The sequence below is a fragment of the Heterodontus francisci genome, chromosome 18 (genome assembly GCF_036365525.1).
Source record: "Heterodontus francisci isolate sHetFra1 chromosome 18, sHetFra1.hap1, whole genome shotgun sequence".
NCBI classification, from domain to species: Eukaryota; Metazoa; Chordata; class Chondrichthyes; order Heterodontiformes; family Heterodontidae; genus Heterodontus; species Heterodontus francisci.
Window position 1 is genome coordinate 70,359,431 of NC_090388.1, and position 12,481 is coordinate 70,371,911.

General features: G+C 40.3%; 1 protein-coding gene across 1 annotated transcript in view; it reads left to right on the forward strand.

Annotated features, from left to right (window-relative positions):
• Positions 1-12,481, forward strand: part of LOC137379708 (A disintegrin and metalloproteinase with thrombospondin motifs 20-like) — a 603,896-nt gene that overhangs the window by 565,483 nt on the left and 25,932 nt on the right. Inside the window, exons 32-37 of the mRNA XM_068050948.1 lie at positions 1,806-2,006; positions 3,557-3,686; positions 5,149-5,243; positions 5,322-5,416; positions 7,071-7,204; positions 8,605-8,696. Coding sequence (XP_067907049.1) covers positions 1,806-2,006; positions 3,557-3,686; positions 5,149-5,243; positions 5,322-5,416; positions 7,071-7,204; positions 8,605-8,696 — 747 coding nt within the window. The remainder of the gene's footprint in view (positions 1-1,805; positions 2,007-3,556; positions 3,687-5,148; positions 5,244-5,321; positions 5,417-7,070; positions 7,205-8,604; positions 8,697-12,481) is intronic.

A 12,481-nucleotide genomic window follows, 5' to 3' on the forward strand; every position in this document is an offset into this window, starting at 1 on the left:
AGATTCCACTTCCAGCAACTCACAGCATAAAAACAAAAATTGAGACTAAGGTTGAGGGAATGGTCTGGGCCATTATTTTGTTTCAATTGCAGTATTTCGTGACATGGTGTATGTAACACAATGTTTGTCTACTTCAGATATAACACAAATCCACTCTCAATGGAGTTTGTTGCATACCATCTGCGTCTGTTCACTTTTACAATGAGATTTACTTTTTGTCAAAAAGACTGAAGCTACCAATTCAAAGCTATAGTAGGTGAGGCAGCTCCTATTGGCTTATTTCCCATGTATGTTGGCAATCAGTGATGGAACAAATCATGCACCTTTCTGAAGAAAAGCAATATGGTAACTTCTCCAGATCAGAAGAACTTTCAAATTATTTATGACTTGGGATAGTTTAGTCTATCAGTTTATTTACTTTCAGTTTATCAAAAGATTGTCATAATTGTACATTAATGCTTTTAACAATTAAGTAAATTGTGCTTGGGCAGTGCAACTTTGCTCAATGGGTACAGTTCAAAATATCCATAATATGGAGCTGTGTGTGTAAACTCACTCAGACACCTGATATTGGAAACTGAAACATCAGTCTGATTGCACCAGCCCCTTAGTGGGGGGCAGTGGGGGTGCGGGGAGTGGGGGTGGGGTTGCTGGTAAAATAGTGGGTAGCCGCATCGGGATAGCACCCTGACAAATCCCCCTGCTGGGGAAATTCCCAGCAATGGACAAGAGGCAGGCCAGGGTGCGGGTGGCCGCCTGCTCCAAGGAGGCAGACAGCTGATTTGCATAATTAAGGCCCCTATTAGGAGTCATTAAATGGGGCTGCTGGCATTTTGCCAGTGGCGGAGCAGCCCCCCGCCACGTGGGGAGTCCACCAGCTTCATGGAGATAACCTCCCTGCAACAGCCTGGAGGGGCCATCAGCACTGGAGGCTCCATGCCCCACAGAGGTGGTCATGGACAGGAAAGGCAGCACCATCCCCCACCTCCCCTCCTGGTTCCAACGATCAGCCCGGAAGGGATTTCCCTCTGATTGGCAGGGCCTTTTGCCCTCGGCCATCCTGAATTTTGTATTTCTACTTCCCTGTCCTCCATTTTGGGGTGCCCTCAAGATCGCCAACCTGCCTCAGTAGCACCCACCTCTCTCTGTGGGGCTGCTGAGGCTTCAGAGCTGCCGACTCAGTCAGGAGGCCTTTTCCAGCAAAAGTTGCCGAGCCGGTCCCACTGCTGGCAAGTGCAAGTCAGGGTCCCGAAGCTTGCGGTAAAATTCAGCCCGTTATGTCGGTACAGAAGGGAATGCTCATTACTTGTTTGAGGTTAAATCATGTTGCCTCCATTCAGAAAGAGTTCTGTATTGATGATATATTGGATGCCACAGCAGTTTTGTAGTACAGCCTCTGCTGGATATACTGTTGTGCCAATATCTTGTGGGGGCGGGTAGTGGGGGATGGGTGGTTGGCGGTGGTGGCATTACTGAATTTTACACTGATCAAGGTGAAAGATGCCAATTGACAGTATACGGGTGACGATAAATGAGAAGTATAAAATCTCTGCCCAGGCCAGGCACTAGCAAGGTCCTGCAGCTGTTCACTCTAGTTCTCGTGCTGTTTCTCCTACTTGTGAATACTATGAAGCAGGATGCTTCTAGTGCATTATAATTTGCTAATGATATCAAGCTTCGAGATAAATGTAAGTTACACTAATATCAATGGAAATGCATGCTTATAGATGTACAGTATTGGAGTCTATAATTCTGAATAGCAGTGTCCATTATAACATATTCATATATTCATGTTAACTATACAGTGTTCAGCAAGTTGTGGCCCAGGATATCAGCAAAGGATGGTTTACTGCACTGAGGTCCACTCTGGCCAAGACCATTATTCGTATGACTTACTATCAACATCACTCAGTGACTGTCCAGATGCAGCACCTCCCAGTGTTCATGAATGTAATGTCAGAGAGTGTACTCCGTCAGCCAGTTGGAGAGTGGGAGCATGGAGCAAGGTATATTTGGTTTGAAAAAATGCACTCTGTTCATTTATACTTACTGATTTTTATTTTCCATGTACACTAAAATGAGAAAATTGACAAGATTTAACTTTGTGACAGTGACTAACATTTTGAACAAATGTGATTTTTCTGAAGAGTTTTAGTAATCTAATTCCAATGAGAAATCTTGTGTGTTCTACATTCCCTAATGATTCAGTTTAACCTGTGAGTAGCTGAGCCATACAGAAAAAGAGAGTTCATTCCTTGACCTGTGCCAAGTTAGCTGAACTAAGCCAGAGTGACAATAGGGATGCTACAATTGACTCAGGGTCCCTACTGCAAGCAGAGGAAAATAGGTTAGGATTCAAATTCCTGATCACTATTCAGAAAACCCTGCTTGGAAGTGCGTGTGTGTGGATGTTGGTTGAGGACATGATCAGGGATGTCCCCCTTTTGATCAAATAGCCTTTTAGCACTTGCTCTCGAGGCCAACACATGAATATTGTCTCCTTGTGAGGTACCAGAAGCCAAGTGACATCTGCTGGGCTTGGATTCCACAAGCAGCCAATACACTCAGGAGAGAAGGGAAGGGAAGAAAATTGGCAAGATTTAGATTAGAAGCAGAGGTGAAATCTGGATCTACCACTTAATGATCAGTTGCTTATAATGATCAAAATCTGCTTTCCAAAACCTTAGCCCGTCCACTATATGGTTTTGCAATTATTCATGATTGGGTGCAGTTCAGTTGTGTCATTCCTTTTTGTGGCAGTCTCCCATTGCTGAAAGACAATTGCACTGTTATTCTGCAGGAATGTGAATGGATCCTGAAATTTACTCAATGACTATTTATTGGCACACGAATGGATCCAGAAGGTGATGTAGTGACTACTACTGAGCAGCCTTGGCTCAGTGGTCACACTTGAGGCCCTCGCAGGTGGATGTAAAAGATCCCATGGCAAACATTTATTCCTTAGGACCCTGGAAGAACTCCCCTGCTCTTCAAATACTGCCTTGTTCTCTTTTACATCCGCCTCAGATGGGGCCTCGGTTTAACTTCTTATCCGAAAGACAGCACCTCCAACAGTCTAGCACTCCCTCAGCAGTGCACTGATGTGCCAGCCTACATTGTGCACTCAGGTCTCTGGAGTGGGGCTTCAGCCCACAACTTGCTGACTCAGAGGGAAGTAATACCAAAGAGCCAAAACTGTCATGAAGAGAAAACAGAAAATTAAAATTGTCAAAGTTGTTTGAGATTTTTAAATACTGAATAACACCCTCTTTTTGGTCAATTGCTGGCTAGTTCTTGATTTATTTTGTATTAGCTTATCATAGTAAAGGCCAGCAGTGTTTAAAGTTAACATCTGTTAAATTAACCACAGAGAATTAAAAGGTTAATAGGTAATTATGTAACAATGAACAAGCCGAATTATCCGTTAATAATGCACTTCAGCAGCAGCTACAAAATGAAGTGAATTAATATCAATGCTCCATATTTAAATACATTATACTTAACATAAATCCAATTGTTTTTAGTCCTCATTAAGATTGTTTTCAAATTATTTCAGTGCTCAGTGACCTGTGGTGTTGGGATAATGGAGAGAAAAGTACAATGCCTGACTGAGGACAGTTTGCTTAGTGAACTGTGCCTTCCAAACCAAAAGCCACAATTCCAGACTCCTTGCTTCAATGATGTTTGTAAGTAATTTGATGTCTAATTTTTGCCACTAGGTGATTTAAAAAAAATGTAATAAACTTAATTGTGTACGCACTTTCATATCTAACAATCATCAATTTGTGTTATCCCATCAGAAATTTGAATATTCCTCCTTTCATCTGTGTTGTGAAAAATCTTTTAAACCATACCACCCAAAATCTTTTTGTTAAAAGATCACACAGAGTAAAACAGTTGGACTTTTCCACAATGCTTTGCCAGAGGATTAACAAGGAGAGGATTCACCCCCCACCCCCCTACCTTCAATCAACTCGGAGCCAACTTGCCCTGCACCAGCTCTTAAACAGAATGTCAGTGTTCCCTTTTGGGCAAATGTCATGGAGTTTGGCCTAATAAACTGATTCAATTCACAACATGTAGGCAGGCAGATTGAAGTACCAGGCAGTGACCATAGAATGATGAGGTAATGAAAATCCAATTAGAGTGCTGCCAAGCTGCAGCCACTCAATACTATTAACTCAGCAGCTGACAATGCGAGGGATTTCTAAGCTTCAGTGATTTTCGTTCACACGCTGTGATGCTGTAGCAACCCCTAAAAACGATGGTTATGATGCTACACAAATATTAGGTTTATTGTTTTATTAATCTTATACTTAAAAATACCTTTTGATTTTTTTTTTTAAGTAGAGGTGATTCCCACAGCTGGAAATCCCAGTGAAATGTGCCAGCTGTAATGGCTGCTGGTCAGGAAATCGTGGGTCTGTGGTGCCTGATTTTCTGTCTACTTAAAATAATGGCGGGAAAATAACAGGCCCCATAATTTCCCAAGTAACGTTCCCTCCAAGCACTACTCCTCGCCAGAAGTGACTGATCAAAGATCAGCCCTCACACCTGCTTTCCCTATACTCCTTTACTGTTCTTTGTTTTTACAAATTTAATTTTAATCCCACATTATTTCGAATACACTGTATTCACCATGTTTTTATTTCTTTTCTTAAAACCTTGTCTTATAGTGCCTTTCAGGACCTCAGGACATCTCAAAGTGCTTTAAAATCAATTAGGTATTTCTGAAATACAGCTACTGTTGCAATGTAGGGAAGCATGCTTGCTAATTTGCACACAGCACGATCCCACACTCAGCAATTAGATAAAGACCAGATATTCAGTTTTTAGTCATTTTAATTGAGGGATAAATATTGGCCAGGGCACGCTGAGTACTCCACTACTGCTCTTCCAATCGTGACAAGGAATCTTTTGTATCTACCTCAGAGGGCAGATAGTGCCTCGGTTAAAAGTCTGGTCTGAAAGACGGCATTTCTGACAGTGTAGCACTCCCTCATAACTGCACGGGTGTAAGGCTTGAATTCACAGCCTTCTAACTGAAGAGGCCAGAGTACCCCTCCAGGACTAAACCTACCATTGAGCCATACAGTTTAATATCCCACGAATGATATTATGCAATATTTAATCTTCAATGTTTTAAAGGTGATGTTTCAGCAAGTTGCAGTGATATCCAGAAAACAAAAGAAGTGCAAAAGGATGGAGAATACCTGCTCAAAATTGAAGGCAAAATAATAAAGGTATTGCATGCAGTTTGTTCACACTGTTTGCTCAGAAACATGAGTGTCACATTATTATAGTAATACTTTGGTTTGCAGATATATTGTGCAGGAATGCATTCTGATTATCCCAGGGAATATGTAACTTTATCCAGTGGAGAGGCAGACAACTACTCGGAAGTCTATGGATACAGGTAAGTGACATTTTTGTTTAAATCTGATGGCAGAATTTTAAATGCCTACCTCCCTCATGGAACCTTGATCTTGCAAGAATTACGAACAGTTTCTCCTCAGAATGTTGCAGACATTTTTCCAATTGATTTAAAAGAAAGAAGGAACTTGTGTTTATATAACCCTTTCATATAGTTAGGATGCTCTAAAATGCTGTACAAACAATTGATTACTGCACTTCAAAAAGTCACTCTTCTTTCGTGGATAAATGTGGTAACTCTCACACAGCAAGATCTCACAAACTGCAAATGAAATAAAAATAAAACAACTTGTTTTGGTCAGTGTTGTTTGTGTAATATATGTTGGACAGAGCACCGGTCTGTTTTTGAATAGCGCCACAGTATCTTTTACACCCATCTAAACAAGCATACTGGCCCCCATTTAACATCTCATCCCAAAGACTCTGATGGAGCAAAAATCCCTTAGTACTAAATGCATGTGTTAACCTAGATCATGTTCGACAGATCCAGGAGTGAGGTTTGAACCAACAAACTTCTAACCTCAAAGGCAAGCGTGCAATCACCAAATTAAACTGACAGAGTTTAGAGATCTCTTGATTAAAACCAATAGGTTTTCATTGTATTTTTGACAGTAAATTAGGGCTTTCTTCATTCATTTATCCTCCACTTAAGACAGGCTCACCATGCACTGGGTGAATATCACTTAGCGTATCCTTTAAGGAGCTTTAAATTTTCATAATTCGCATGAAAGGAATGGGAATTTCTCACGGCAGAAAACCCCACTGACAGAGCAATTATCAGTTCACTGCGTTTTCCCATTATCCAGCAAGTCCATTGTGCATCTTGCTTCTGCTGCTTGGGTAAGATGGAAAATTGTGGACAACATAACCTCAACTTCCCAATCTGCACAGCCGGCAAGCAAGGCTTCCCATCCACAACACACACAGATAATTGGCCCAATAATGTCAATATGCACATCCCCAGACAGCAATATTATTCCCCAAAGTCAGATTTACTCTAGTGCACAGCCATACCATAATTTTGCAAGACCTGCTGTGGGACTTGCCTTCAAACAGGATAGATCCATTCAATTTTCCCTCACTTGTCAGAATCCAGTATTCAGAAAGTGGTCTGCAATTCAAACCTAAGTACTGCAAGTTGGAGAAGACAACAGTTGCTTAAACAATCAAGAGCACTGGTTGAAGCACATTTTAACAACATCTCATGTCAATAGGAAAGCAGCTCTTGCCCTAAAGTTTCAGCATAAGCAGCTAATGCTTCCAAATCACTTGTAAATAAACTTAGATATCCCATGTAATTTTTTTTCATCCAACTACTGCAACCTAAGTCTGACTGCAGCCATTGTTTACATCAGTGGAAGGAAGAGCATCATTCTATAGGGAGGGCAGGAAAATAATATTGGACAACAACACAAAACAACACAGACCACCTCTATGTGCCTTTACATACAGAGCAGCATTCACAGAATTGGAAGGAGTCGGTTACAGGTCCTCTAGGAATGGTGCCTGGGAAGGGGGGTAATGTTTGAAGATAAGGAGAGGAATTAAGGACTCATGTAATAGACATTTGTCAGAACAACAGTATGAAAAGAATTGCAGTACCGATAGGAATTTCTGAAAGTTTTGTTTTTGTTTAGGCTGCACAATCCTTATGAATGTCCTTATAATGGAAACAGAAGAAAAGACTGTTCTTGTAAAAATGATTATCTCGCAGCTGGGTACACTGTGTTTCACAGAGTACGGTTTGATGTCAGTACGATGCAGATTATAAGTAAGTATTTTTCTCATCTTGTTCAGGGCTGGAAAATTGCATTGCATAAATCAGAGAAACCAGTGATGAATCGCAGAAGTAATCCATGCTGCACCAATGAAATTCATCCCAGTTCCATATTATATGTGAAATATAATAAAAATACTTTGAATAAGTAAATATACTTTTAAGTTATTTTTGTTGCTATTTGGCACAATGGATTGTTGGGTCGAATTTATAAGTGAAATGAAGCGGTTATTGGTAATGAAAAAGATGGCACATAATGTGAGAATTGCAGGTGAAAACAGAAAGAACTTGCATTTTATAGGACATTTCATGACCTTAGGATATTGCAAACTGCTTTACATCCAATGATGTACTTTTAGAAGTGTAGTCACTATTGTAATTAAGGAAAATGCAGCAGCCAGTTTGAGTACAGCAAGAGCCCACAAACAATAAGATAATGACCAGATAATCTATTTTAGTGATTTAAAAAAAAATTCATTCACCTTGCTCCATCTAATTTCAAAGCCCTCCTGAAGACCCATCTCTGAACACTTCTTTCATCATCTCCCTTTATCCTGCTCAATGCTCTTAATTTTGAAAATCTGTCAGATCTCCTCTTTACCTTCTTTAGATACAGTTGTACTTTTTCAAAATCCTTTATAACACGCAACATTTAAATGGGGGAAGAGGAGATATTTTCACAACTTTTAATAGCTAGATGACATATCATATGGTGGTAAATTTATTTTCAGAAGTAGTTTTTAGCTGAATTAAGCCTGAAATCCCAGCAGTGCCAAGAATATGGGCAATTTCTGTTGGCCGTGTTTCCTATCTTTGTTTTGTTGAAGCTATAGGACTCAAACGTCCCAGTTGAACTCGCCCTGTGCTCCAGCTCATATGATCTTAGTCACAGCAGTCCATTTAAACATCTGCAATGTCAGTCTGCCTGCACTTGCAGTGGAGCAGCCCCTGCAAACAATATGTTAGGCATTTGTCACACTAGTTTTGTGAAAACAATAATGGCTTCAAGATGGTTTTGGATTCGCACAGATGAGATATTCTCAGAGTTGTACTATGCTGTAATTTTCGACCAAAACAGCTTGTTTCATTAATTAGATGAAATCTACGTCATCAGGCTGTTTTGAAATAAATAAATAAAACAAAAGGCTCAAGTTATGTTTTCCCTTCAAATTGTCAGGTTAGCCTTATAGGGAAAAACAAGGTTATTTACTATTTCCCCTATAATTTCCTATAGTCAATGTAATGAGTGAGAGAAGAGCACATTGGGTGGAGAAATAAGTCCAAGTATACTTTCTTATGAAGATATGTTGCCTGCCATGATATATCTACTGATGGAAGAGAAACAGACAATGCATGTATTGTGGAATAAGTTTCTGACATCGCAACTTTTCCAGTTACAGATTTGCATTTTGCTCAGACTGTTCATGGAAGGGCAGTGCCATTTGCGACAGCAGGAGATTGTTACAGTGCAGCCAAGTGTCCCCAGGTAAGGAATGGTCTGTTGGAATGGAATTTATATGCCATCTACTTTTCCAATTTAAAAGTTCTCTGTTGTAGGTGCAAGAGGAAAAAAAGAGAAACGTAGTCACGAATTTGTGCAGTATCATCCGTATTCATTCATTATTTCCTCACAACCTCCAAGAGCTAGTTACATGTTTTTTGGAGGGGAAGGACAGTAGTGGCCAATAATCGGGTGTGACCCACCTTCAGCTAGTGCACTTCCTTTCAATTGACAATAGAGGTAGTAAGACCAGTTCAACCCAGACGCTCCTGGTTGCAGCTGAGGGGCCTGGTAAATGGTTGTAATGGTTCGTTTTAATTATCAGATAGAGTGAAAGTTGAACTCTACAAGTATATTTGTCCTTTTGATTCATTATATTTTTGTGCAGTTTGTATCTGTACCACTTCACACATAAATAGATCTTGTAGTAAATTCTTTTGGAACATAAAGGTAAGTTCAGCACTCTCAGTGCTGGAAGTGTGGGTTAGAGATTGTGTGGTGACACGTTAGTGCTAATTCACTACTCTTTGCTGACGGCATGAAAATGCTAAAATATACCCTAGTGTTTGTACATGGAAACACAAGAATCCACTTCCACATTTTACAGTTTACACAGCATGTAGGGACTGTTCTCAGCATGACTGAGTACTAGATTCAGACAGATGTCACAGGCCACAAACCTAATGATCCCCTGCATGCACAAAAAACAATGCTGTTTACTTGATGAAATCGATAATAAAAGGAGGGTTGACAGAGTTGTTCTTTACCTTCGTGAAGAGAATGGTGAGACACCCGTTGGGGCCTCTAATGAATGGAAAAGCTTTTGAGATGACCAGTTTGCTGCCTTCAGGGGATGACCTAATGGTGTTTACAGGGTGATGCCAGGTCACCAACTAAAAACCACCCTGCAGCAGACAGTGTTGTCTTCATCAGTTAAATGAAGCTTCCAGAAATAATACAATGGCCAGGCCTGCCAAATGACCACATTGTGATGGCAGACGTGTATGTAGTTACAGCGAAATCAAAAATATAATTCTTTTTAAAAAATTTATTTTCCATATCCCGCTCTCTTCACTATCACTTTTGGACAGCACTAGTGGATTAAATGGTTTGATGTTATGGGAAGTATGGTGTGCAGTATTTAGCATAAATTTGTATACAAATAGCTGATTGCAAATTCATTCACTAGTCTTCTCATTTTGGAATCTTCGGTGTTTCTTTTTTAAAAAAAAGTGAAAGGAAGGTGACTTTAGTTCTGACTGGGATAAATAAACCATCGTTTCTCATACAATTAGATTTTAGCCCGAGGATCCCAGCTGGAAACTCCTGAGAAATTCAGTGTTTGAGTGTTTTCCCAGGCAGTCACAAATACCCTGACTTCACATTTAGGTGCCTCTGAGAATGCCTTAATCTCTCAATTGAAAGCAGAGTTTGTTGAGGTACCAGTTATGGTGTTCTGAACATTTCTCATCACATCTTGTCACATAAAATCATGTGTCTGTTTTACATAAATAACTCAATGACATAATGTTTTTCCTCAGATTAAGGTCAATTAACATCTATAGGGAGCAAAAAGCTCTCAATGAACAAATGTGTACACATGAGATGTAATTGTAGGAAATCTCTTGGATTTGCTTGGAATTCAAATGATATACCAGTTTTTCGGATGCTGCTTTTGACAGTTTGGTTTATCTAAGAGCGACTGACATATTCAGCAGCCCAATGTCAATACATGGCCATGATCTGCAGCTTGTGTTTGTAACTTTTGTCGTACAGACCCCCACCTTCCAACAATGAGGCATATTAATTTTGTCATATGAACATTGATTTTAAACTGTTGCTGGAGTGAAGAAATGACTTGTTTGAAGATCACCAGACACCGGGCTGGAAGGGAATTTCCGCATACTAAGAGACGCTGCCAGTGGCTGCTAAACGCTGCTCCAGTTAACCCAAATGGATTTTGATCACTAGACATTGAAGGTGTAAGGAAGCACATTCCAGTCCCTGCTGATGATACAATCCACAGAGTCAGGACTGGTTAAGTGAGCTGGTCACATGACTAACTGGCTGGTCCAAGTTTTTTGAACTAACCACAGGGCAGTTTGAATTCAGAAGTATGCAGTGTGCAACTGAAGCTGAAACAAGCAAGTCTCTCGCCTGGCTGTCTCTCTCTCTCGCTTTCTCCCAAGCCACCGGACCCACGGAAGAGACGTAAACCTCGAGAGGGAAAAGACTCCGACATCGAAACAAGGTGAAGCATGAACTGGGCCCCAACGAATTGCAAGACTTACTGGCAACCAAAGACTCCACATTGAACTTAAAGGACTGTAACTACCAGATATTGCCTCAAACTTTTCCCCTTTATTCCTTCCACTTTTTCTGTCTCTATCTGCATGTGTGTGTTTATCGCGTATGCATGCTGGCGTGGTCACGTCACATATTCGTAGCTGTTAACCGGATTAGAGTTTAAGATGAATAAATGTCTACCTTTCTTGTTTAAACCTAACGAAACCTGTTTGATTTCTTTGCCTTACAATTGGAGCAGTGATTCACTCAGGGGGAGCTAAAAACATGATGTTTTAAAATTTAACCCTTTACGGTTAAACCAGACAAAGGCTGAGAGGGAACCCCTAGACCCCTTCTCACCTGGTCATAACACTTTCTACATTGTAGAAAAAAAAGATAATTTTTAAAAATGTGTGTATACGGTGAGGAAATTGTCACCCCAATAAGATAATGAGCATAAGAATTCTGCAATTATTCCATTGATTTATGTAACACTGAAAGAGTAACTCCTCATCTTTCCAAACCGTCTGGATTATCATATTATGAAATTAAACACAACAGTCTAGCTCACCTAATCGAATGGTTTGCCTATGATACCAGATCTGGGTATTAGAAACAAGAGTCTGACAAATTGCAGGTCCATTTTACTGTCATTCCAGGTTGAACAAGAATACTGAAAGAAAGGGACAAATGAGCTTGCTTTTGTGTTCTATCTGGCTTACTTGCAGTAGATCTGTGATCAAGTGATGTAGGGCTGATTTATTTTGTGTATCGCCTGCTCATGTGGTTTTTTTTAGTATTTCTTTAATATGTTCACCCCACCGCCCTCCCTCCCCATGTAGATTTTTCTGATCTCTGTCATGCACCTTGTTAAGGCCCCTGTCTCACCACCGCATCCATTGTTCAACTTTGCTTTTTTTGTGGTGTTTAATTGCTGGGAGGTACATTCCCATAATCCACAGCATGCTCAGTGTCCACAAGTGAAGAGCATTATTTATGCCTGCCTGCCACTACCTAAAGGTAACCCATTGTGAGACAAACCCTTTCAAACCCTGCTCACTTGCAGATAGTGGTTTCCCTTGTAATCAGCAGCAAGCTGACTGAGCACCAGATATGTGGTCCTGTCCTTAGATAAATTCAGGCCGTCTGATCACACGTTTTAAAGGTTGAAACTGAGAGGGGAACCAATGTGTCGGTTGTGCGACTGATTCAAACAAGTAGGTCAAACATAGCATAAGCATCAGTATGAGTCATACCTGAAAGGGTTTGAACTGGATCAAAATAAAGACATTTGATCAATATGAATTTCTATCTCATTCTGATCATTTGGTTTTCGATATTGTGGCTTTTTTTTTAAGAAAAGGAGGTGGATCACAGTACTCGTCAAAACATTAAAGGTGTAGCAATATCTGTTCGTCTTTTGCATGCACAATATCAATTTCACTTTTTGATCTTTATTTTCAGCCACAATGGGTGTTGGCTGG